Source organism: Ixodes scapularis, unplaced genomic scaffold (genome assembly GCF_016920785.2).
Source record: "Ixodes scapularis isolate PalLabHiFi unplaced genomic scaffold, ASM1692078v2 PGA_scaffold0__279_contigs__length_252992795, whole genome shotgun sequence".
Taxonomy (NCBI): domain Eukaryota; kingdom Metazoa; phylum Arthropoda; class Arachnida; order Ixodida; family Ixodidae; genus Ixodes; species Ixodes scapularis.
In genome coordinates, this window is record NW_024609835.1 from 240,325,190 (window position 1) to 240,352,414 (window position 27,225).

Genomic DNA, 27,225 nt, shown 5'->3' on the forward strand with positions numbered 1-27,225 from the left:
AACATTTAGAAGTTGTTATGTTAGGTAGCGCAAGCTACCGCCTAAAACAAAGTGTTCATCCACTTATTAACTGGTGGGAGCAATCAGATACGGCTCCGGGAGCAATCAGAGCAATCAGAGCTTTCAAAAAAAATCCCTCGCCTCAATGTTGCTCTAAACATTCATCTCTTTTGCGTAGCATTCATTTTTTGACGCGCTTGTTCCCAGCAAACTGTTTAAAAAACGTTTTTTTTTTTTTTTTTGCACTTTTCAGAGACCCTTTAAGGTATAATAGCCATTATAATCCACCGAAATCCAGTCTGATGTTCCGTGCGGCAAGTGGCCGCTACCCCGCTACCGGAGGCGTTTGTTTACTGTGTGTGGCCCGTAGCACCGTAGTATTTCCATAGTACTACCTTAGTTGGTTCAGGTTGAAACATGGTCCTGCCTTTACTGCTTACAAAACTCATGAAACTCTCGGATGCTGTCAGCGGAGCCATCCTTCGCATCGGAGAGCTCGCGCGACCACCTCGTGAGTACATAAGTTTTGATCCAGCGTTCATCGGGAGCCAAGCACGTGCACAGCTCCCTGAGCGACATTTACTGGTTTTGTTTCCAGTGATCATTCATTCTTGATCATACCCGATCATCAGGCCAATGCCACGCACAGACATCATGCCTAGGAATATCAGCTTGTCTGAGATCTTGCCGTCCCGTTCAATGCTGCAAATAAATTTGTTATCTGTAGGTGCTTGTGCCATGTAAAAAATTGGGTTGTGTGTATGTTTATACAGCCTCGAACTTGGTCTGCCTCCAAGGGCGACGAGTCTCCCACCTGTAGATGAGCAATTTAGTCAGTGCAGTACAACCGCTAGCCTGGGGTCTTTAACGTGCATCACGCAGTAGTGATTCACGACCGCACGCCGGTACGATGCCCATCCAGATCGAAACGGGCAGGGGCGGGGATTGAACCCAGTATCCTGGGTTCTGCAGCTCGAGCTTTCGCTCCACGTGCTCCGAGCTGCTTGTGCCATGTACTTGCTGATGAATGGGACTTCCACTGCTTCAAGCAAACACTTTCTGGTCGAACTGACTGTGCAGCTGAATTTGAACAAGTTCTACCTGTTGGCGTCATACCGTAGGATTTCCAAATGTGTTCAGGCTGACGATGGTATTTCCCAAAACGTTAAGAGCCAGTTTGTGTGACAAATCCTCGCAAATAAATGTCCTCTGGCTGCCTCCGTCTATGATAGTGCTGACGTAGCAGCTTTGATTTTTTATAATAGCCCAGGATCGGAACGTTTGGAGGAGGACTTCGGTGTTCAGAAGGTTATCTTGACCTTCAGGGCATGCTTTTTGTACACTAGCTATGATGATCTCTTGTCTAATAACTTTTGATTGTGGCTTCCAATCAGGGTCACACATGAGCGCGCATCTCTTCCTGTACAAGAGGAACACAGCAGCTTTCTGTAATGGTTGCGTGGGGCCATTACTAATGAGTGGAAAGAGACAAGAAAAGCTAGGATAAGGACAGCGCCCCGAAAGGCCTGTAGAGATGCTGAAAAAGGCTTACATTGCCGGCGCGTGGGCCGCGGGGTGCCGAGGTGCGGTGCCCAAGGCGGGAACCCCGACGAAAGAAAGAGACGTCACACCAGCTCGGAGTTTTTGTGAAGACTGTTCTATTTTCAATATGTACATCAATCCAGAGACAGCGCGTGCTGCTGTCAAGCACGTGGCACCATCTCGTCGTAACAACACAAACCATGACTTCTTGTGCCATCTAGCTTGTTGATGGCACACTACATCTTTTCCCCCCTTAGAAGAAAATGACTGTTGGACGATTTGCTACCGACCCAAGAAACAGCATACTCTTTTTTTTTTTACCATATATAAATTCACACGTACACACAATCCTATCAACCAATCACTACAAGCAAAACTAATTATGAAGTGGCCGGAGGAAATAAGGATAAAGAAATACATGTTAAAGGTATGGTCATTAATGCTACGCATACTATGTCGAGCTGAATTCAGTTAGACTGAAAAGTGCTCTCTTCATTGCAACCAAAATGTCACTGACGAGTCCTTTGGAACAAAGAACAACACTTTCAAAAATCTCACGGTTTGAGGAGTCATTTGAAACAAAGATTAACACTTTCACTTCCTTGAGTGAAATGGCTGATTAGTCCTTGGAAACATAAAGAATAACATTTTCAATTCAAACACTTTGACCGAAACCTCTATGTACATAGCATGGAAACTTGATATTTGAACACATATGAAAAATGCCAAAAATAACTGTCTGTTCACATCCATCCTATAAAAATACAGTGCACACTATGAAATTGCAAACCACTATGACTTAAGTCCCAAAGTTTTTAAGAAGCATCCTTGGAGTACATATCCACTAGAAAGTCACGAAATTTTTCGGGAAGTCGTCTAAGTTGCGTGGGGCGTTGTGGAGTGTCCGATGGGGATTGTGGTGGAGTATGATATGTCCTTGGTGGTGTGTCTGCACCACCGTCACCTGATGTAGAAGTCAATTCTTGGGTTGCCTCGGGACTTGATTCCGGGTCTTCTGCCAAATCCGGAGCCACTGAAGGCTCGGAAAGTGTGGAGGCCTTTAACCCCACGGAGTGCAGGGACTCCGCTGAGACCGTTGCGGAGCTAGATGACGGCAGCTCGCTGCAATACTTGAGTCCCAGTTGGGATGAACTTGATGCGGTGCCCAATATTGCACCGCTTGAAGGAACGGAAGGTTCAGGACCCTCCTGGAGAGCGAGCCTGGGGGCCTCTTGGAAGACTGCAGCCGGGGCAGCCGGCGGAACTGGTGGCTGGCTGCTGGCTTGGACTGGTACAGCAGCGCGGAAGGCCGCTTGGAGACTGGAATCAGGAACGGCACCGGGGACTAGGGTGGTGGGAAGGCCACCGAAAACCACCACATCTTGCACGGTACAGGGTACCACAGAACTGGTGCCGGGTACGCCAGGAACAGGAAGGGCACCGGCTACTACCGGTACATGGGCAGCACCAGGGACCACAGCTACATGGGCTGCAGGAGCCGTATGATGAGGAACGACGCCTGGCACAGCAGGATCATGGGTGGCGCCAGGGCTCGCATGACTGTGGGCACCAGGCGCCACAGCAATATGGCCAAGGCTGGGTGCCGCAGTAGCATGGGCGGCCACAGGGGCCGCAGTGGCATGGACGACCTCTCTGGCCGTCGGGACAGGACCGGCATCAGGGGCCGCAAAAACAGGACCGGCCGCAGGGGCAGGAACGGCAGCAGGGGCCGCAAAAGCAGGAACGGCAACAGGGGCCGGACGGACAGGAGTGACGCTGGGGGCCGCAGCACGCAAAGTTGCAGGTGCCGGACCCTCAGGTGGCACATGGCCCAGGCTTATAGCTGGAGCCGCATTAGTTCAAGTGGGGAATATGTCATCATCCATAAGCCACAACGGCTGACGTTGGGGTGGTTTCAATGTTGTACGTGTCATTTTGTCTGCATTCCATATGGTTCCATCATCTAATCTATATGTAACTGGCCCTACTTGTTTATGTATATGTTGCGGTGGAGCATATTTGTTGCGCATTTTCCCTCTAATGTTGGGTTTGAAAACCTTTACTGCTTGCCCAGGAGCAAAAGCAAGGCACTTGACTGCTCGCCTGGCATCGGAATACTTTTTCATCTTCGTTTGATATTCCTTGACTCTATCAGCAGCTCTTCCTGAACAACATGCGGAGGGACAACAGACTCTGGGGTCCCTCGCCCTTGAAAATGCAGTCGTGTCCGGTGGGTGCGACCGTGTAAAAGAAAAGCTGGCGTTTCTCCAGTCGTGGCATGGCGCGTACTCCGGTATACCCCGAGATATTCTGTAATTAATGGCTTCGGAAAGCGGACGATGTTGGACGAGAGCCAACTGAATAACAGACTTAAGGACTCTATGGAATCTTTCTACCTGCCCATTAGCTTGGGGATGGTAAAGAGATGACTTCATATGTTTGATGCCATGCATCTTCAAAAACTCGCTGAATTCCTTTGAAACGAATTGAGGGCCGTTATCTGTCGTGATCTCCTGCGGCAGACCTTCGCGGGCAAAGATGGACTTCAAGAGCTTTATGACTGTAGCAGTCGTGACGTTGTGGGCTGGTGCCACTTCAGGCCACTTACTGTGGTAATCTACCAGTGTAATGAAAAACCTCTCTTGAGCCCGGGCTCGTTCAAAGGGACCTACTATATCCATGCCCAGTTTTACCCATGGACGGGTGGGGATTCGACTGGTTGAAGAGGTGTTGGAGATGCCTTTGCAGGCTTGTCTGTCGACTGACATACCGAACAGTTCTGAATTTTCGTCCTGACGTGTTGACTTAAATGCGGCCACCAGTAAAGCTCCTTGATGATACTGGTGGTGCGCGAGATACCTTGATGGGTTTCACGAGCAACATCAATCACTTGATCACGGAGAGTGGACGGAACCACTATTTTCTCTCCTTGGAACAACAATGCATCGATGACTGAGAGCTGGTCTCTTACAATGAAATACGGCTTGAATTCTGGAGGCAACTTGTCCTGTGAGGTTCATGTGTTTGAAAGATATGTCATGATAACTGGTAATACAGGATCTTTTAGAGTTTCTTCCTTGAACTCCTTCTGTGTGAGACATGCACAGACAATTGAAACTACCTCTTCTTCAAAAGACGTACCTTCTTCGGTGTCTGGGACCGGAAGGCGAGACAGAGCGTCGGCAACTACGTTATCGCTGCCTTTACGATACTTCATTGTGAAATTATAGTTGAAAAGTCTAGCAGTCCAATGACTGATGCGTCGTGGACGAACACCTGTCTCTTGAGTGGACATTAGTGTGATGAGGGCTTGATGATCTGTCTGAATTTCGAAATGTCGACCCCAAAGATAAACGTGCCATTTCTCGCAAGCCCAGAGGATTGCGAGAGCTTCTTTCTCTCCTGCTGCCTACTTCCGCTCTGCTTCGGAGAGAGAGCGGAAAGCAAAAGCAACAGTCTTTAGTTGCTTCCCATGCTGCTGCTGGAGAACAGCACCTAGTCCATAATTGGATGCGTCTGTGGAGACGACAACTGGAGGATTTGGATCGAACATTGCAAGAATGGGAGCCTGCTGAAGGCAGGACTTGACACTTTGGAAACTGGCCTCTACGTCGGACGACCAGACAAAAGATGCTCCCTTGCGCAGAAGCCTTCGGAGGGGTTCTACAAGAGTAGCATAGTGGGGGACAAACTTACTGTAATATTCTACTAGACCTAGGAAGGCCTTCAACTGCGAAGGTTCCGATGGAACTGGAAAATTGAGGACCGCGTCTATTTTCGACGGAAGGGGTGCTAGACCCTTCGCAGACAGACGATGACCAAGGAATGACAGTTCAGAAACATTGAAAATGGCTTTTCTATTTAATTTCATGCCAACCTCTTTAATACATTTGAGGACTTGTCTGAGATTACTATCATGTTCCTTCTGGGAGGAACCATAGACAATGACATCGTCCAGATAAAACTGGACTCCTGGACAATGTTTTAATATCTTGGACATGACCTGTTGGAAGGCCGCTGGTGCAGACGCCAGACCGAAACAAACTCGTTTGAAACGAAAAAGCCCTTCATGGGTAATGAATGCTGTTAAGTCGCGACTCTTGGGGTCGAGACGGACCTGATGATAAGCAGACGCAAGGTCTACCTTAGAAAAATGGGAAGCTCCACTGAGGGAGTTCAGCAGCTCCTCAATGTGCGGAAGCGGAAAAGAATCAATAACGACAGCCTGATTTGGCAATTGCAGATCGACACACATACGGATTTCACCGTCTTTCTTCTTAGCTACTACAATGGGGGACACCCATTCCGACGCGTTTACGCGCTCAATAACGCCTTGGCGCTCGAGCTTCTGAATTTCTGCACTGACGGCATCACGCAATGTGATTGGTAAGCGGCGAAGTTTAGCCTGTACCGGCGGGACATGGTGCCGGACAGTGATTGTGTGAGTTTGGTTTTTAACTAACCCTAACTCAGGAGAAAAGAGATCCTCAAATTCTTCAAAACCAGAAGGTAACTTCGATGCATCGCTCACCGATGATGGTTGCAAAGATGGTCCCGACGTTGACGGATTCCTTGAAGGCTGGTCTCCGAAGACGCCTCTACTTGAGTAGTACTCAGACGACGTGGATGGCTGAGTGCCGTGAACAGTGGACAATGATGAAGGGTGCTTGCAGGGAGCACTTGGAGGATGCGGTGGAGGACTGGGCTCCACCGTACATGGGGGCTGCGGGACTCCAGCCGACTTTACATGTCCCGGGATGGCCGAGCGAGGATCAGCTGCATTGACATGGAAGCACTTGAGTGGCGCACCCGATAAAATTAGACTCAGTCCATGCACGGCATCTGTCCCAAGCAGGGATTGGCCATTGCGAACGATGTAAAAAAGAATGTTGGCGGAGCGCTCTTTGAAGCTGACTTTGGTCTGGAAACATCCCATCCTCGTCGCCAAAATGTAATGGTTGCGTGAGGCCATTACTAATGAGTGGAAAGAGACAGGAAAAGCTAGGATAAGGACAGCGCCCTGAAAGGCCTGTAGAGATGCTGAAAAAGGCTTACATTGCCGGCGCGTGGGCCGCGGGGTGCCGAGGTGCGGTGCCCAAGGCGGGAACCCCGACGAAAGAAAGACGTCACACCAGCTCAGAGTTTTTGTGAAGATTGTTCTATTTTCAATATGTACATCAATCCAGAGACAGCGCGTGCTGCTGTCAAGCACGTGGCACCATCTCGTCGTAACAACACAAACCATGACTTCTTGCGCCATCTAGCTTGTTGATGGCACACTACACTTTCCACCAGTCTTTTGCTCTATGTCCCTTCTTGGTACATCAAAAGCATTGCATGTCACGGGATAACCTAATTTTCTATTGCTTCGAGGGTAGGTCACTGGAACAGTTCGTTCTACAAGAAAAGCAGCCTAGTTTATACTAGTATACAGCACTGCAGCAGCTAGTTGTGTCAATGAATGGGCTAGATCTGTTTTGTCGTCTGGATTCTTGGCATGTCTCAGTTACTCCTGCTCTTTCCCCTTACTCCACTTCAGTCTGAAGTACGCTCAGTGTCTTGGAAAACTCGCCTTCAGCTGATGGAACTGCAGGTGCATTGCTGATGGAGATACCCGAGTGTCTACTTGAATTCCCTGCTGTTCCGGGTCTTGGGAAGACCACTTCGGTGTGCGTTGCTGGAGAGCTGAAACTAGCTCGTCAGTAGTACTCCCTGACTTCAGTAGGGCTTTGGGTATGATGTCTGCCATCATCGTGGAATATGTCTCCAATCCAATGCCTAAAGCCTTCAGTCTATGGAGGTTTATTTGGATCTGGTTGTACATCTGGTATAGACTCTTGGTGTCGCTTGATTTGTGTTATGTACATTTAATTACATTGAAGCTATGTACATATATACAGGTCAGGTTCGGGACAGTACATGATGGACTGGCAGTTCGATCAGCGGTCCGAACTGCACGAGCACGAGCACTCACAAACCTTGTCACTCGTCGTCTTCTTCCATTGACATGAAGGTACTCTCGCAGTTGCGCCTAGCAGGCGCATATCTTACACTCCTCCCTACTAAACTAAGGCACATAGTCGTTAAGATAAGTAGGGCGGCGTGTTGCTCTTTGAGGTCTCGAAGAGTTGCTAGGGAAAGCTGTTGTCGAACCAGCTGGTTGGACTGCTGGTGTGGCATCGGCCTTAATGTCTGCTTCTTCGGAGACCGCTTCAGGTAGAGCAGTTAAACTCAAGTCGACTGAAGAGTTATCTTCTGAGTTTTCTGCGGAAGTTGTCGCTGGCCTTCTGCACAGCTGGTCAACATGGCGACGCCAAGATCGTCCATCTTCGGTTTCAATCCTATAGGATAGTGGACCGGTCACGGCTGTGACTACTCCAGGGGTCCACTTGGCACCGGACAAGTAATTTCTTGCATAAACGTTTTCACCTACTGTAAATAGTCGTGTCTTCTTCCCTTCCTGGAGAAACTTGTCCTCTTGTTTCCATGATGAATGGAACTGAGAATCTGGATGCAGGCGATCTAACGCTGTTTTCAGACGTCGGTTCATCAATAGTTCCGCAGGACTCCTGCCCATTGAGGAATGTGGCAGTATATGTTGACGGAACAAAAATCGCGCCAAATCGACGTTTACGTCGCCTGAATTTATGTGAGTGAGTGCCTCCTTGGGGGGGGGGGGTTTCTCTCACCATTCGTTCGGCCTGGCCATTCGATGAAGGGTGGTAAGGTGCCACTGCCACATGTCGAATCTGGTTGCGGCTTGTAAATTCCTTGAATTCGGCCGAAACGAAGGCTGTGCCATTATCACTGACAATGACGTCTGGCACTCCGTGTACGGCAAACAGCATCCTCAGTTTCTGTACGACGGCTGAGGAAGACATAGAATTCATAATAAATACATTGAGCCATTTCGAGAATGATTCGACCACGATCAGAAAGATCTTTCTCTTGAAAGGTCCCGCAAAGTCAATGTGTAGACGTGACCAGGGATGTTGCGTCGTCTCCCAGGGATGCACTGGTGCCCGTGGCATTGATGGTCTGTGTTCTTGGCATGCGGAGCAACTTTCAGTTCTTCAATGTCATGGTCGATGCCAGGCCACCAGACTGTACTCCTCGCTAGTGCCTTCATCCTTACAACGCCTGGATGGGCTGTGTGTAAGACGTCGAGTACAGTGGATTGTGCCACTTTGGGAATAACAAGCCGGCTTCCCCAAATGATGCTTCCCTTATAAGTTGATAGTTCATCTTTCCTAGTTGTATAGGGTTTGAACTGTTCGTGTTGCTTGTTATCTGGCCACCCATGCATGATCCAGCGCTGGACTCGTGCAATGGTGCAATTTTCTCGGAGTGGATGCTGCAATTTTCTCGGAGTTCCAAGGCTGTTCTGGAGCGGTCTCTAGTATCCATACGTCTGCGACTGGAATGTCGTCCAGCTCTGTTGCAGGTATAGGCAGTCGACTGAGTGCATCAGCGTTTCCTTTCTTGCTTCCCGGACGGTACTGCAGATCGTAGTGGTATGCGGCTAGCATTAGACTCCACCTGAGAACTCTTGGTGACACCATAGCTGGAATTTCCTTGTGCGGACTCAGCAATCCTAACAGAGGCTTATGATCTGTGATTATGGTTTCCGGGCGGGCATAGATGTACTGGTGAAACTTTTTGACACCATATATGATCGCCAGGGCCTTACGATCAGTTTGCGAGTAATTTCGCTCAGCCTTGCTCAGGGTTCTGGACCCGTAAGCTATTGGTGACTCTTGTCCAGAGTCGGCCACGTGACTCAAGACATCTCCAAGACCATAAGGCGAAGCATCGCAGGTCAATAATAAAGGCTTGCTGATATCGTAGTGAGCCAGCACTGCCGTTGACTTGAGCAGTTCTTTCGCCTTGCGATAAGCCTCAGCTTCGAGGATGGTCCATGTTCAGCTCACCCCCTTATCCGGCAGTCTGTACAACGGCTCCAAGGTGTGAGCAGCTCCCTTGAGGAAACGATGGTAGAAGTTAAGCAAGCCCAGGAATGACTGTAGTTCCTGTTTGTTCTTAGGCTCTGGAGCTTCATGAATGGCCTTAACCTTGTCTTCAGTTGGTCGCACCCCGTCCTTGTCAATCCTGCATCCCAAAAACACGACTTGCATTGTGTTGAACGTACATTTTGCCTTGTTAAGGCATAACCCGTCTTCCTTGAATCGCTGCAGCACAGCTCGCATGCGTCTATCGTGCTGTTCTTTGGATTCTCCGCCGATAAGGATGTCATCTAAAAAAATTAGTACTCCTTCAATTCCGGCAAGTAACTCCTCCATATAACGCTGGAAGATCGCTACGGCTATGGATACTCCAAATGGAAGACGGTTAACCTTGAAAAGTCCCTTGTGCGTCGGGATGGTGAAAAGTTTTGCTGACTCGTCATCGACGGTCAACGGCTGGTAGGCCTGTGCAAGGTCAAGCTGTGTAAAGCGACGGCAACCCGCTGAGTTGCTCAGGAGTTGATCTGGCGTGGGCAGTGGGTAAAATTCCCACTTCACTGCCTTGTTTACGGTACTTTTATAGTCACCGCAAATCTGCAATTCACCACTCTTTTTCAGGATTGGAACTATAGGTGTAGCCCAATTTGAGTGTTTTACAGGTTCAAGGATTCCCTGCTGGACCAACTTCTCTAGTTCTTGCTCCACCCTCGGACGCATCGCATAGGGAACTTGCCTGACTTGCAGAACTTAGGTGCAGTAGATCTGTCGACCTCCACATGGATGGGTGGTCCCCGACTCTTTCCCAGACCGGCGTCGAAGATTTCCTTGAACTCCTCCAGGAATCCGCTACCCTCCTCGGTGTTCCTGAGTTGATGGACACCTGTGAGGCTGATTCCTAGATGCTTGAACCAGTTTCGTCCAAGAAGGCTTGCATACTCTCCCTTGACCACCAGAAGTGGCAGAGTTGCCGACCTTTCTTTGTGTTTAACCTCCACGAGTACTCTTCCTAGGACGATAACAGGCTCCTTCGTATATGTGCGTAGCGCAACAGTAGATGGTTTCAGCCTCTGATTTGGAATATGAAGTCGTGCCATTGTTCTCCTGCTTATGACAGAGAACATGCATCCTGAGTCAACCTCCATCGCTGTTGGCTGTCCGTCGATGTCGACGTCTACGAGGATAGCAGGTTCGTTGGACGAGAGGTTGTACAGCTCGTACCTCTTGGAGGACTTTTCTTGGCCTTCTTTTGAAGACAGGCTTTGACAATATGCCCTTTGCGGCCACAGAACAGGCATGTGGCGTTCTTGAAGTGGCAATCCTGTGGAGAGTGTGCCCCGTTGCATCGATAGCACACGGAAGTCGCTTGCTTGGTTTCAGGCTTCGCATGATTTTTTGCAGGCGGTGACGGTCCAGGTCCATCTTTAGCCACGCTGTGGATTTGGCTGACGTCCTTAGGCGTAGTCCTAATCTCCATGGCATTGTTCTTCGCACATTCCGCTGCTTCTTCTCCGTTCTCCCAACTTCTCCGCTTGAGCCAACGTAAGCTCGGCTTCGCTCAGCAGACGTCGTTGCAAGGCTCATCTTTAACTCCACGGACAATCTGGTGGCGCAAACTGCTGTCGAGGGCATCTCCGAAGTTGCAGGTAACTGCAATACGGCGTAAGTCCGCGATGAACGCAGACATGGTTTCGTCACTGTGCTGTGCCCGCTTATGAAACTTAAAGCGTTCCACGATCTCCGAGGGCTTTGATGCAAAGTGATTTCCCAACTTCTTAATGATGTCACCGTAGTCCGTCTCTGAAGGTGTCGGCGCGCAGAGGGAATGCAGTATTGCATAGGTCTCGGCTCCGCAAACACTGCAGAACACGGCTCGCTTCATCTTCGGTGTATCAATCCCATGGGCTTCAGAGTGGAATTCCAGCCGTTGAAGGTATAATGGCCATGTCTCCGGCTTACCTGCCTGGAAAGCTTCAAATGTCAGCGATGTCCTTTCAACCATGATGAGTTGCCGGAGTCTCGCCCGCTTTTTCCGATTTCCTCGTCGCCAAATTTGTTATGTACATTTAATTACATTGAAGCTATGTACATATATACAGGTCAGGTTCGGGACAGTACATGATGGACTGGCGGTTCGATCAGCGGTCCGAACTGCACGAGCACGAGCACTCACAAACCTTGTCACTCGTCGTCTTCTTCCATTGACGCGAAGGTACGCTCGCAGTCGCGCCCAGCAGGCGCATATCTTACAGTTTGAAAGAGGGCAGCATTTGCAGTTGCACCAGACGACCTTGTATGATGCATTGTCTGTCACTCAATCGACCACAAAGTATTTCGATTGTGTCATTGTCGCAGTCGTCGGTGACTTGTAAGCCTGCAATCGCTTCAGCTGCTTGTCCAATAACGAGTCTTCAGTATAGTGGAACTTTTGGCATAGAGGGGACCCTCTCATTTTCATGTACTGCACTACAGAACTGCTCCTAGAAGCTCTGTCATCCACCGATATAGCCGTTGGAGCTCTGGAGCTGTAGCTTATTAAACTTGACTCCGCTCGTCCTAGTATTGGGTGCTCCTTCGCTGTTCAAACACAGCTGTCTTGTCATCAGTGGTGTTGGTGGTTGCAATTCTCTTTGCCGGAGCGTCAGTGCCTTACTACCCAGCGAAGCGAGCATGTGAATGGCCTCGTCTTCGTACTGGACTAGAGCAGTGTATTCTGCAAGGACATCTCCATCAGCAACCTGCTCTTCAAACTCGGTGTTAATCTTACAAAGTTTGTTGTTGCTTGTTGTCAGTCATTCCAGGAAAGATGTCACAGTGGCCAAGTTTGCAGTTTCAAGAACTGCAGTAGCCTCGTTGATAACTGATATTTTGAGCTCATCGAACGGCGCGCTTCCCTTTCAGTCGGTCCATGTCTACCTTCGGTATAGGATCCCGCAGCAGCGCTGGCGATCAGCAATGTTTGGAATACCGCTTGCCCTGTTGGTTCTTCTGTCCCGGAATTTAGCACCCTGTGTTACAGTGTTCGTGGAATTGTCGTTCTCATTTGGGTAATTTGACGAAACGCTGTTAATAGAACTGTGTGATTTTTACATGTTATATACAGGAAGGGAAGGTTCGGTGGTGTGTCCTCATGCTCCAGCTATCAGTCGGTCTTCCTTCTCATGACAGATGCCAGTGTGGAAATCTACTTCGTTCTGGAACATGGGACTCTTGCTGACATGAAGAAATCATGAAGAATTGGCTACGCTTAAAGGAGCTGTGCAACGATTTTAACGTTGAAAGAATTGGCATCTTCTACTTTTGACATTGTTTGTCAATTGTCACAAAGGACAGAAAACACATCTCCTTTCTTCGAACTGCTGCGATTCTGCTGCATAATCGCGAGGCAAAAGTGAGAATATTTCCCGATCTGCAGCTGCGAGCGGCGGCCAATTGTAGTAGCTATACGGCGGCATAGATGTACGGTGTCGATGTAAAATGCAGTAAAAAATTGGGCGCCTGCACATAGAAAGCTCACAGTTTTAACAAAAGTGTGTTTTAATTGTGGACGCATTACTGTGAAATTTCTCGGCTTAGCTCCATTCCTGTGAAAAGTGACAACAATGCATTCTTGAAAATTTCTAAAATGTTTACCTCCAGTAAACGTGGCCGTCCTTCGGTGATAAACCTTCACTGACGATGCCCTTTATTATTTCAGCATATTTCCTGTTTTTATGGTCATCTTTGAAAAGAGGGTAAAACAGTCTGAGTTTATAACAGGGTGCCCGCCTGAACATAGCAGGCTGGCTCACCAAGAATCAAACGGTGTTTCGAAAATCAGACACAGAAATACAGGCGAGAATGCCGCGATTCTTTGATGTCTCCGACGACCACCGTGATGGCGGTGCTTCAACACAAACTGCAGTGCGTTCTCTCCCTTGACAACCTGTGTCGCTGCTAAGGCTTCCTTTTGTCTTGGGAGTTGGGATGCTTTATTCCCTCAACTTGCTACATCTGTAGGCAGTCCCTCTTTCAAGAAGGGCTTTCTTCTCGCGTGGACTATCTCCCTGCCTCACGCTTCAGCTCTCCCCACGGAAGCAATTACTCGACCCTCAAGGTTGCTTAGACCGCCAAAGCAATGACAACAATAACAAAAAAATGCAAATGCAACAAAAAAACAAAAAAATAGAAGAAATTATTGTGCTTTATGGGAAACATCACTGCTCAATATAGAAGCAAAACGAAGAAGTTGGCTGGCTGGGTGAATAAAAACAGTGTACTGCAAGTGCAGTATGGGAGGGTCCCTGAAAAAGGACCAAGCAGGAAGTAAAGTTTCACCAAGTGGTTCTTGGCCCGGTCCTTGGAGTCGTTCTCAAGCACTTAATCAGGGCCGGGCAATAGTAAATGGCTGTGCTGGTCGGACGGACGCTGAAGGTTTAGCAGTCAGGAACAGAAGTCATACGATGCCAAAAGTGATGTCCGAAGGTGTGGTCAGCAGGGAATTAATACACTATTTATATAACCAGACCAGAACCTGGTTACAGGGGGTTGTCGCGCTTCTGCGTGTTGCCGCTCGTGGCAACCAAACGTCGACGTGAAGCGCCTCAGCGCCAAGTGCCCACCGCACACTGTGGGTGCTCAAAGTCCTTTCCATGCAAAACAAAGCTACACGGACTGGCAGACCGCGGAAGTTGAATGCGAGGGTCCACGCACGAGTCCGTTCCAACTCAACTCCTCCAGGCTTGCGAGGGGGTTAAAAGAGTACGCCGACACTGTGCCTGACCAATCGAAGCATTATACAATCTTATTGGTCCCAGTGCCAGCGAACACCTCACTAATCTCGTAGAGGCCGTGGAGGTTCATCTTCTTCCCTTTCCGCCGGATGTAAACATTGCCCCACGGGCATTCCCCAACTCCCAACCCAATGCAAGAGCTCTTCTCACCCCCCTCTCGGGTGACGGCGACTTGCTCACTTTCCCACGCCAAGAGCCTTGACTCTGCGGTTAGCGGTGCTCGCGACACAAAGCACAAAGACCGATGCTGCCTTCCGAAAAGTCGTCAAAGCGGGATGAGACATTGGGGCGCCCCTAATGGGAAAACACCAAAGCCGGCGGGGTGAAAAGCTATTGCCGTTCGAAGGGGATCTTTCCCGCCATCCCTACACAATCGAAGAGAGGAGATCTCCATGACAGTGCTATGCAGGCTGCAGGCACCAGCTTGTACATTTTCTCCCCATTTCCTCGGAGTTGTTGCATTGTCCGCAGTTTTCTGACACTTTGCTTTACTTCATAATTTTTTTTCTGCAATTTCACGGATAAAGGTTGTGCCGCGATTCGGTGGGTAACCAGCCGTAACAAAAACAAAGCCACGTGCTTGCCCTTAGCCAAGCACGTGGCTTGGCGTTGCTGAGGTATACAACGGGAACACAGGGGGAGGGGGGGGGGGGGGGGGGGCTGCTGGCATTGTTCAGTATGCACGCACGGGGGCTCAACATATTTCCCAGCACCCCCTGGAAAAAGTCAGCGGGTGCTCAAGCCCCCGTTGCCCTCCCCGGTTCCGGGGTCACTGTCATTCCAACATAAATATAAATGCGTCAAAAACCTGGTATCATAGACAAAGCTTTTATTATAAGGAGTTTTAGTGGCGCCATCTATCCTAAGTCCACAAAACCGTCAGCTCTATATGCTCCCGCGAACAGCCACCAGAAGCCGGAGGGGGACGAACCCGCATGAGACTTTCCTCCTTTCACCCTATTGTCCACGCTGCGCCAGCACGTGGTCACACGGTCGCGAGCGAATGGCTCTAGGCAGAGAGCTTCACCGGAACCCTGCGCGACCCCCATTGACGTCACAGCGCACGTGACTCGGAAGATGGTGAAGGAGTTGAGAGGTGCCGAAAACCTCAATATTTGTCCATTTTTAAAATAAAAACTAGGACATGCAGGCAAAAGCGTTTTTTTTGTTCTTAACTTCAGAAAGGTCGAGACACCAACTCCCAAATTATTTAAACAAAGTGCTGAAATTGTTGCATAGCTCCTTTAATGAGGAGAGCAAATCCATGTGTTCTTCCTCGCTATTCTGTTCTGGAAATTACTTTCAAGGGTAACGCTGAGCTTCAACAAGCGCTTTACAGTGTATGGTGCTACCAAAAGTCAAGGAAAATTGCTGGGGCTTGGAAGCACTCCAGCATGTTCATCCTGGAGCTTGGTGTTCAAAAACTGCAGCTTCTTCCTCATTGTTTCAAGTCACCAAGGTGGCTCTGGGGTAAAGTGACAGTCTAAGGATCCCCAGTTAGCGGGTTCAGATCCCGGCCAATATGTCCGCAATTTGATAGAGCCTGACCACAGACAAGGAACCAAGTGACTAGGATCTTGATTGCACATCAAGAGACCGCCATATGGTCTAAATTAGATCTGCGCAAGGTGTCGAAACATAATTTTTTTATTTCAGTTTATAAAAATGGTTTAGGAATTCAGTTTAGCTCCGAAGTTAAAAATAGCGGTTTATACTGGTTCAGACCGGTTTATTTTCTAGGGTTGAGAAAAGAATCAAGAATGGTAAAAGTGTTGAGAAAAGAATTCGGAATGGTAAAAGTGAAACAGAGTTTATTTTTATGGAAATATTAACTATTCAAAGAGCAAAGCTAAAAGCGTTTTATCACTTTTCTGGATGTCCGTTTTAGGCTTATACATCACAGTGTGGCAAATGAACTTAGTGTAGACTCATAAGTTCCCTTATTACAAACAGAGGACGGTTTTCATGCACTGAAGTGTGTGTGAAAACTCTAGAAGACCCTTCAGTTTTTTGGTCATTCAGCTCAGTTACCAAAACTTAAAAACGTTACCAAAAAACATAAAATACAAAAAAAAAAGAATATAAACAGGGCATTTCACCGAACATCAGCTCAATTTACGGTGTAAAACTAGGCTTTGCGCAGAAATAAGATAGGTCCCTCGATTTGCTGTGCTCTGCTCCAGCCTTTACCGCCCTTTTGTGTGGTGCAGTGCCCTCGCTGTGCGCTGTGCCGGAGAGCGGGGCGGTCCCGGAGCGAGAGGACGGCGTGCTGTGGGCAGTGCAGACCAAGCGGCGCAGCCTGGAGCGGCGCCAGTGGCGACGGATTGGCCACCCCTTCTTTAACGTGGAGCGCAAGAACAATATCCGCACGTGCGAGGTGTGCGGGCACTTCCACCTGCGGCACACCATATGTGGTAGGTAGCTCGCTTGGCGATTCTGCAAGCCTTTGCAGGAACATCTCTAGGAGCGCACACTTTGCCACAGCTTGCGCGACGTGGTCAAGTGAGAGGGCCTTGAAACTTTTAAAATGTATAGCATTTATAGAGTCTGTTCTTGGAACTTTTGTGCCCGTGCCTGGGATGTAGCCCCGATGGTGACGTCACGAAAATGACGTCACAGTGCTCACAACATTTGGTGTCTGACCGTTGTGCTGGAATGGTGATGAGAGAGAAAACTCGGGTTATATTTTCCTGTGTCACACTTTGATGTCACGTAACACAATGATGTCGTGTGACATTGTAACATTACATCACGTGATCGTGTCATGTGACACTATGATGTCACTTGACACTGACATGTCACAATATTACATCACATGACACTGATGTCACATTGTAACAGATGACCGAAACTGTAGGTTCACCTTGAGTTTAGCCATTTGGAGCGCACAGACCGGGCTGCTTTTTTGAACATTATTTTATATTCATAATGGGTGTTGGTGTACTGGCTCGCGATTGCAGTCTCGCAGACTGAGCAGGCGATGAGCAATCCCGTTGTTCGCGGCAGGTGTCCCCAGCACGTCTTCTCTCTGTGTTTCTTGACTGCTGTTATTCTTTCTGGAGGTCTTCCTGTATTCAACACGTCCACATCTCTCGTTCTTCGGTGCTCAACTGTCCCTCTCTTCTTTTCCATTTTAAGAAAGAGAAGGCCTCGTTGTTTAGCTCTACCCCTTCCCCTGCATTCTCTTTGGAGTTTCGATGCACCCATGTATACCTTTGGACTCCAAGCTGCAGTTGTTCGGCAGGAAACAGGAACCGATCTTGCATGCAAGTCCACGAAAGGAGAGTGGCAAGACCAAGTCTCAAGGGTTCAATGACGCTGTTGATCCATGCGGGCACTTGTGGCCGACCGTAGAGATTGAATTCCAGACTGGTCTACTCGGCGAGGCTGAATCATCACAATGTGACACAACGTCATGTGGCATGTCACATGGTCATGTCATGTGACACCATGATGTCACGTGATGCTGTGAAATCATGTGACAAATATGTCATGTGACATTGCATCACATGATCATCTTATGTGACACCACAATGTCACGTGATGCTGGCACATGGGACACTATGACATCATGTGGTGTGAAATTACGTAATGTGGTCATGTCATGCAACATCATAAAGGGACGTTACACTGTAACCTCACATTACGCTGACATCATGTGACACTATGGCATCATTTGGAGCACCTTTGGGATACACCGAAGAAATGGTCAACATTTTATGCCACGGACCACATCTCGCTTTCTGGCGAATGACAATTAATGAGACAACGAAAACTGAAGCAAACTAAACATTTAATGGGACAAACTGGTGCCCAAATCAAAATAGAAAAAGCGTAGTGTGGTGTGCGGCGAAACAGCAAAATCGAACGCTGGGGAGAGGCTGACTCTGGCTCGCCACGCGGAGCCCCTCATGCATGCTCGTGGGCTTCTAGAGCAGTCGGCGTAGAAGGTTCGGTGCGTGGAACATTCCAACCCCGAATAAGCAACAAAGTTCTTGAATTTACCAGAAGGCTACATTGCAGAAACAAGAAAAAGGTGTATCCACGGTCAGGCATCGAAGCTCGGCTCTGCATGGGAGCCCAGCACGATAACCATTTGTCCATGGGTGCGCTGCCTACTTGGCTAGCTGCCTGCTCGGCAACATGCAATGGGTTGGACTGAATGTGCCACGCCGAAGTACTGAAGAGTGCAAGAATTGAGACTTACGCCAAGCTCGGTACCATCTATGAAGCATGCATGGTGCAAGGCGCAAAAAAACAAGAGATGCCCATGTGTCTCCTTCAACAGAAGAACATATGCACAGGTGCTGAAGAAGACACACCCTCAGAAGAAGACATATGCACAGGCATTGAAGAAGACACAAGAAGTCCTTATGTCCATTGTTTTTTGTGCCTTGCACCATGCTTCATTACATTCACCAACTAGTCCAGTTACATGTCCTTCTTCAGTACCATCTCCTTCACTAGCGATATAAGCAGTTCCTGTATCGATGGGAAAACCAGAGAAACATGTATTGCTTATCTACGGTTCCTATTCTGGTTGTTTACAGCCACCAGTACAGGTGTGGCTAATGCTCTCATTTGGGACACTGCCCAGAAGGGTCAGCTACTAGACCCCTGGTATAAGATGAATGATTTTGGTGGTGTGGACAGCTAGTCGTGACGAAGGGTGCTGTGCAGTGTTTCCACCCTACATTAACTGTGAAAGAAATTACGGTAGTTCCTGCTAGGAGCACGCCAACATTGTTTAACCTATAAATGTTAAAAAACTAACTTGGTACTTAAAATTTGTTTTTGCTAGATACAAAGCAAAATGTTGGAAAGTGTATCTGCAGAGAAGTTATTAGAGAAAGTAACTTATTTTTATGAAAACAGTATTCTCTAGAACCAACTGTTTTTGGGCCTCTGAACATACAAAAAAATGTCACAAAATCCTAGTGTTTTTTTTTTTAGTCTCATAAAATATTAAGGAAAGGAACCAGAGTTGAAAAACAGTTCCTAACTAAATTTTGGCTAAGAAAGATGAAGAAGGATTCTTTCAAAATGGAAGCTTTGGCATGTTGGTAAGGCATGATGACTAAAACGTGCAGAACACAAAGGGCAGAAGAAAGAGTACACACAATTGCTGAACTCGCAACTAAAGTTTAATTGTCAAGGTGCAACATTATATTCGACGACCAACCAAGAAAAAACACGCACCCAATGGCACATCAGCGGAATCCAGCGCCCTTATCGCGGTCGCCGTTGTCATGCTAGAACTTGTAGCTCTTTTCCAGATAACAAAACAGATGGGGCACTTACACAATCTTTCTTTAGGTGTGCAATCATCTCTGCTTCGATAATTTCTCTGCTCAGGGCATTGCCGCTTCTTCCAATAATTGATCATTTTCCAAAATCAACAGCACACCCACAATCACGACAGGGAATACCAAAGTGTCCCAATACTACCCTGTTTACATTGTAGTAATAGTGTTGCCTTAGTCTACCGTTCAGGCATCTGCCAGTTTGCCCCATGAACTGTTTACCACAGGAAAGCGGAATGGAATAAACAATCTTTTCTGTACATACAACAAACCGATTTTAATGCTTCTTGGTAGAGCCCTAAGACTCCCAGCTGTATGAATAATGTTTCTACAAAGCTTAGACAACTTGTTAGGGGCAGAAAACACGGTAGTGACATCTACCCTCTTTCCTATTTTTTTCAAGCCATGAGAAATTCTATGTAATTGAGGAACCACAGCAACTTTGTTTTTTTATTTCTTTGGGAACTTCTACCGTATTTGCACCGCCACTATTTTAACCTTCGATAAAGTGCTCGCAACCGACGTCAAAAGAGGTTCCGGATGCTCCGCCATCCAAAGACGGGAAATTTGAGCATCAAAGCTGACTTGTGCTAAATGGCATTTATGAAGCACAGATTCAAGGCATTTGTGAAGCACAAATTCATCATGCCCCGATTTACTAATTTGGAATGGGCAGATTGGTAAGCTAAAAGCGGTTTTAATCCACGGGGCCCATACAACCAACGAATGCGGTCTTCTTAGAAATGAAGAGGGAGGTCGAGGATAATTATGGACCCATTTACATCTAGCTTGTGTGTCGAGTCTGATGGGGCCAGGCAGTTACCAAAGACGACGCATTTGGCACCAAGTGGTTGGCGTCATGGTTGGTACAATCTAAAGCCACAAGAAAGTCGTCAACATACCTAGGGACTTTAATTGGGTAGTCTTCTGACACCATATTAAATTACCTGGCAAAAAATTAAAAAAAAAAAAAATATTGGGGTAGGGGGGGTTAGTGTTTTTTTTTAACTATTTTTTAAGTCTACAAGGCTAAAAAAAGTCTGTCATAATGTACAAGGTATATGTCACTGAGAATGGGTGCAGCGCAAGACCCTATGCAAAGAAAGCTGCTCTGTTCCCATGTGACGAAAGTTGATATAAGATAAAAGGAGAATAATTAAAAAAGAAAAAACACCGACTGAAACACCTGTTATGTTGCATTCTGGAAGGCGACTGACCCAAAATTATTTGTGCACTTCTTGACACAATATAGCAATTTCTCAGGTAATAACGAATAAAACAAATCTTTGATGTTCTTGGAGGCATGCATTGAAGCTTTTGTTGTTATAATCATATAAATGTGCCCCGAGAAGGTGTTTGAGATTGCCTAAATATGGGGATAACTCACTCCGCTGGCTCTAAACATTCTAGAAATTCCTAAATCATGACGGTACACAGCCGACCCTATTAAAAAGCTATTAAAGAATGCAACACACTGATTTCATATCCAGCAATGGGAGTAGCATGTTCCAAAACCAGGACCACTGTCAGTCAGTAGCGAGGAAACGATCCTCGCACCTCCGACCGGTGAGACCGTGGAGGGATATCTCGAATCCGCGGGGCTCATTGCCCATACAGCCCGAACTACGATTCAACCCGGCGAGCGCTCAAGAGCAGGCAATCAAACACGTCACTCCCATGTAAGACAAAAAACCATAAGAAAAAAAAAACATAGTTTGTTGTTTTTGAGAGGATTATTGTAGTAATATGGTTCCCTCTCCACGAAAAATTAACATTTTTCGACTACTGTAATATCCTGAGTCATTGCCCGCCCCTCTGCCATCCGAAATTCGTAAGAAAAGTGGGGTGGTCCATGTCTCAGTGGTAAGGTAAGCACAAAAAGATCAGAAAAGCTAGAAAAAGAATGCCTGTTTTTTTGTACATATCTAGTGGCTAAGTAAGAGATACATTAAACTCAAAAATCGAATTAGTTTCATTGTTTTATGCAAGAAATACTCATGAAAGAATGTTTTACCTTCGCAAAGTCTGTTGCTTGCATACGCGCGATGAACATCGCCGATCGGCATACAGCGCAAACAATTGTTTCATAAAGGAATGTTCCTAACACCGCTATGTTCTCTTCGTTAATAAAAAAAAATAAAAGTCAAGAAGAAAATAGAAAAACCATTCAGGTGCAACGAGCGAGCAAGCTGTCGAAAGGAGCGACGTAGAGCGATGCTTGGGAAGCGGGAGAGCTGGGGATCGCAATGACAAATACTTTGCCGTCGGGCCAAGTCGAGCGCTTTGTCGATCTCCCGACTCTTGCGCAGCTTTCTTGTTTGGTGCATAGTACATGCGTGCATCTCTGTGCGGCGCGCTATCAATACAAGTTGAGGTGGCGTTGCTGCATGGTGTGGACGACGCCACAAACACGGAGCTTGAAATGGGACGCTCTGAAAACTTCTGTGTGCGGCGTTCCAGCAAATCTTTATTTACTCGTTGACTTTTTCTTTTGGCTTTGTCTTCAACATTGCGCAATCTTACCAACTGCAGTTGCGATGTTTCGAAATATGGCGCTTCGTGCATTCACGAGGGCGTCCATCAAACCACTCTGCCATCTTGGCCGCGAGGCAGCTGTGTAGCTGCCTCGCCTCAGACACGATCACATGGTCGTGTCGCCGCGGGGTCGATCAGGATCTCGAATTCGGCTCCCGGCCGAATTCGAGAACCACGTGGGAAATGGCGAATCGCTAACGGTACACGAATTCCTACAGAAAAGAGGAGCGGATTCACGATATCCTTACTTTGGTGGAGACAGCTTTTGACCTTACATCTTTGACCTTACACTCTGCGGTTACATCCCAGGATATGGGGCGTTCACTGACCTCGCAATCCCTGACTGGGTTACTGCTTGTGTTATCTTTTAGACTTTGTTCTTTTGTCCGAACAAACTTTTTTGTAAGCAAAACAAAGTTTAATTCTGTTACCTTCATCTTTTTCCTTTCACAAGCAAGCGCGACTTCAAGGTCACGAAAATCTGGGAAAAAATGCGTAAACAAAGAGACGTGTCTTTCCCTCTTTGTTTTGCTTTGTCACGGACGTCCTCCAACTGTAAGGTTCGCGGCCGTGTCATTCAAGTAGGGTGAATGTTTGTGGATTGCGGAGTCCGCATTGGGATATTTGTAAGGGTGGGCAATCACTGTTTTTTTGGCGATGACTCAAGATATTACGGTACTCTTACTTGCTTCCATCGTTTTCAAAATCATACACTTTTTGTAGTAACAGAGTTTGGAATCTCAACGAAATGTCCCGTTTTCATTGGTCACATGCCGTCCTGGCTGCCGGCACAATGCTCCTCCCATCGCCCGAGATAATTTAGATCTTTGATTGCATTTTAAATAAGGAAAGTCAGCTGCACATCGTCATGATTTATAAATATCTAGGATGCTTAGAGCCTGCCGAGTGAGTTATCGCTATATTTAGGCGATCTCAGAAACCTCCTCAAGGCACCCTTTAAGTCATTTAGTCCCATTAAAGGGACACGCTGACACCCAGGGGCAGACACAGGCATTTTCAGGGAGGGGGTTCAGGGTCAGCTTGTCATATGCTTAAACCCCCCCCCCCCCCCCCCCCCCCCATTTCCCGGCCATGAATAATTACACATGCAGAATTCAAGAGGCGGGTCAGGACATCCAGACCCTCCACCCCCCCTTTTTTTTGCCAGGCGATTTAATATGGTGTTGGAAGGCTACCCAATCAATATTGTGCTACAGTGTCATGTATTCTTAATAAAGTAAAAAAACACAGCTACTCGAAACCAAATCCGAAACTGGACTGGAGAGAAAGAAGAAATCTAGAGGAGGAGAGAGGAACTGGAAATCATGGGTAGCTATGCCCAGCCGTTTTTTTTTTTTGTTTTTTTTTCTGGTTTGTGCTAGGCAGATGAAGAATTTGTACAGCACATGAAAAATGCCAAAGTCAAGCACTTCATGCTTGATGTTTGCACATTTTTCAAGCTCTTACCAATTTGTGTTCATAATACAAGCGATGTCTTCAGCCAAAAGAAGAGACGACGACTTGGCGACGTCTTTGTGCAAATCAGTTTGGTGGTCTGGTGTGTCGTACAGAATAAATTAATTGTTTTGATCGGTAAATGATTTCTCTTTCGAAGCTAGGGAGTGTGTCGGTACTGGGAACAACAGTTGTGAAGTAGAGGTTCCATGCCCTGGCGACGTCTTTGTGCAAATCAGCTTGGTGGTCGGGTGTGTCGTACAGAATAAATCAATTGTTTTGATCAGTAAATGATTTCTCTTAAGAAGTTAGGCAGATTCGCCGGTACTGCAAACAACAGTTGTGAAGTAGAGGTTCCATGCCCTTCGTCCGCCGGCATCCCTTAGTCCGCTTCATCCAGCCATCCAGGCCGCGACTTCTGCGATACGGTGCCATGTTGAGAATTACGCAGAGTTCTCTGTGTAACTTTATTTTTTCAATCAGCGTGTTTGCATCATCTTGGAAACAAAAAAAATTACCGTAGTCAAATTTTTTTTTGTTAGTATTGAGTGTGTGTTTTTGATGACCCGCGACTTTGATTATATTTGGTGTGTGTGTGTCTAAACCATAGAGAATTGCAAGTGAACTTAAAACCGGCCAGTTCTTGATTGGTGGTTTTTGGGCATAAAGAAAACGACTTTTGAGGTGCAAATTGTGTTCTGGGTGCTTGGACTTTCATATGTCATGTATAAATAAAAAACTTGGCAAGCATAAATACCCTGTCAGTGTCCCTTTTACTAGCGGTACTCTGAATAAACTGAAGTTCGTACTCCAAAAATATAAGAATATGGTCAGTATCCCGCAGATTTCATTAATACCAAAATAACTATGAAACAGGAATTTCTCAAGCCGTGTGCCACCTTTAGTATTAGTGTTCTATTCAAAGCTCAATCCACAAGGCAGATAATCTAAAAAGCCAAAATTGCGGTAGTCGCCTCCCGTGCCACTTTGGAGAAAGTGAACTATCCGGTAGCTTCTTTGGTGGGTGGGAATAATCTGGGGAGGGAATAATCTGGGGAGAGCCTAACTTACACTCGGTCTTGCCGAGCAGGTACGCTTGTGTGGTTGGGTGCGACACCATCCTGAAAACTCGCGAAAATAAGAGTGTGCGTGTCGGCACAAAACGAAAAGGGTTTCTATGGATCACGTTCATTTCCCCATTCACCCGATTAGAAAACCTGCAAGCTAGGCGACAAGACCATCCGTCCTTTACCACCCACAGGTCACTGCTACGAGAAGGTGAAGCTGGAGACTCAGCAGCTGCAGGAGGCCGTGCAGCAGAAGCTTGGGCTGCAGCCCGTGGAGCGAGAGGTGGCGCTGGTGTACCAGGGGGAGCCGATGCCCCCGAAGCTCGACGCAGTCGCCGTGGAGGTGCCCCGGCCCAGACCGGCCTGGTTCAGCAAGAACCTGCTCTCCAGAGGGCGCACCGCACAGCCGTTGCACGGCAGCGACGTGCCACGTGACGACGACCCGGACTGGAGTCGCCCCTGAAGGCTTAGCTCGACGGGCAACCTCGTGCACCCCAGGCGTGTGGAGCGGGCGAGTGATGGGCCGTCCTCACGAAACACGACTCTCTTGGACTTCTGTCAGGAATGGTTTTATGCTTCGTAGGTGTGCACACTATGGTGATTTACGTCTGTTGGGGAGCTTTGCACGTGCTCCTGTGGGGTGCGAAATCATTTCCAACAGAAATCGGAGCTTGGTAGTCGTGTTCCATGAGTGCAGCTTTTAGGTTATTCTGTGTGGACATGAAGTGCCTAGCTGCTTGCTTCGACAAGCCTTTTAGGTGTCGTGCACTTCAACCGAGAGGGGTAAGGAGCAATAGTTGCTACTGTCTTTGTGGTGCCATTTAGCCCCCCTTCTTTTGTTCTTCAATTGGTGTCCTACTAGCCAGAGGCAAGATCTTGGGTTTTCACTACTTTGGATAATGAGCTTTAGGACCAAGGCACCAAGGATCGGAGGAAGCCCGTTTGTTTTTCACTTGGTGGGATTTGTTTGGTAGTGAGCCAAAGTCTAAGTGTTCAACACCTTGCTTCCAGGGTAGATGCTCTGGTATTGTCCATACCCGATCCATGCACATTATTTGGTTGTAGTGCGATGGTATCGATCGATTTTGCGGACCACCTCCGATCCATCTGGGGATGTCCGACGTCTGTGCAGCCTAGAGCATAGATGTGCCCATGCCTCATCCCTGCCTTCAGCTGTTTTGTAGTGTGTTCAAATAAAAGGAATGTAATATTATAAATATAGAGCTCTTCTACCGTCTTCTTTGACTCAAATGAAATGCATGTCAGTTTGTGTTCATCTGGAAATGCAAATATTGATGACGGATGCTGGTGCAGACGACCGAGTTACATCGATAGAGTTGTGTTTGGTGTTCTTTTTGAAAAGATGCAACATGATCTTGAAAGCAGGTAAAAGCAGACAACAAGGTGAGTAACACGTCTGCCAGGTTTTCTTCCGGCGTGATCCTCACTGTGCATGACAATTTTGGTTGGAGGTTAGAATGCAGGAAAATTATCTTCAACCTGATAGACTGGCACTGTCATGGCATTACCAAATCGTAACACGTTCGTGCAATCTCTCGAGAGGAGCACCAAAAACAATGCAACTCGGTCTCCCGCGTTGATTAAAGAATAGAAAAATACGCAAGCGAGCTATATGCTCACGAGGACCAGTTCCTGATGAGACACCACCGAAATAGAACGTTGTTTGGAACGCCTGTCTCCCGCCTGTTTTTTCATCACTACAAGGCTTTTTTCACCTCGGAAATGAACTATGCGTCACCGAATGCTCGTTCTCTGCCCCAAATGCACCCGGGTCCATATCACAAGAGCGAATGACACTTTAGCGAACGGCGACATTTGAGCGAATGGTCGTTTTAGCGAATAACGGGGGCGCGCGTTAACCCATTACGCCGCTTCGCGGCGACAGTCTGCGGCAACTCATTACAAAAATATGAACTCACTTGGCCCACCCGAAAACGCCGCTTCGCGGCGTCGGACTATTCGCTAGCGTTCGATGAAACGTGAGCGTTCGCTAAAACGTCATTCGATCAAGTGAGTGCCTCCCAATGCACCCCTAGCGGTCTGAACGAGATGCCAAAGTTTCACAACTAACCGTATTGTCTTATTCAAAAGTTGGTGATTTTCTGAAATTTTCAATGGGAAAATGGCGACCAACGGAGATCTTGAATGCATGAAGCTGAATGACACCAGTTACCGAAAACGGGCCCCATTTTCCCATTGTTTGTTTACCCTCCAAATACGCCCACACCCTTTCTGTTTCCCTTGATCTCTACAAAGGGCAGCGCGAGCTTGGCCACTTCGTCATTGTGCATCCTCTGCGCATTCTCCAAGTCGTCCTCCTGGTATTCCCCTCCTTGTGTTTCGATGTGCCAAAGACGCATTTCGGAACACTTGCTTGCCGTATAAGAACTCCTAATTCTTTTTTTTTTTTTTTTTTTTATTATTATTATGGAGTTCAGTGAAGGAGTCCGTGGTCGAAAATTCGTCATTGAATGGTTCAAAATACGGTAGCAAAAAGGTAGATGACATCTAACAGAAGTAATTCCATGTGACTCGCATACATAGTAAATTACTATACTTAACATTTTAT

At 47.4% G+C, this 27,225-nt stretch overlaps 1 protein-coding gene across 1 annotated transcript; it reads left to right on the forward strand.

Moving 5' to 3' along the window:
* The first annotated feature begins 63 nt into the window (after window positions 1-63).
* On the forward strand, window positions 64-25,856 carry LOC8027635 (39S ribosomal protein L32, mitochondrial). Its single transcript, XM_029972710.4, has 3 exons — window positions 64-511; window positions 16,486-16,689; window positions 24,830-25,856. Exons 1-3 carry the CDS (start codon window positions 418-420, stop codon window positions 25,096-25,098), a joined length of 567 nt encoding a protein of 188 aa, XP_029828570.2. The 5' UTR covers window positions 64-417; the 3' UTR covers window positions 25,099-25,856.
* The last annotated feature ends 1,369 nt before the right edge of the window (window positions 25,857-27,225 follow it).

What these genes read in the sequence shown, in the direction of transcription:
- LOC8027635 (XM_029972710.4), top strand. Translation starts at nt 418, where the DNA reads ATGGTCCTGCCTTTACTGCTTACAAAACTCATGAAACTCTCGGATGCT. An exon ending in AGAGCTCGCGCGACCACCTC is followed by an intron (nt 512 to 16,485) that starts GTGAGTACATAA and finishes TGTGTGGTGCAG; the next exon opens with TGCCCTCGCTGTGCGCTGTG. An exon ending in CCTGCGGCACACCATATGTG is followed by an intron (nt 16,690 to 24,829) that starts GTAGGTAGCTCG and finishes TACCACCCACAG; the next exon opens with GTCACTGCTACGAGAAGGTG.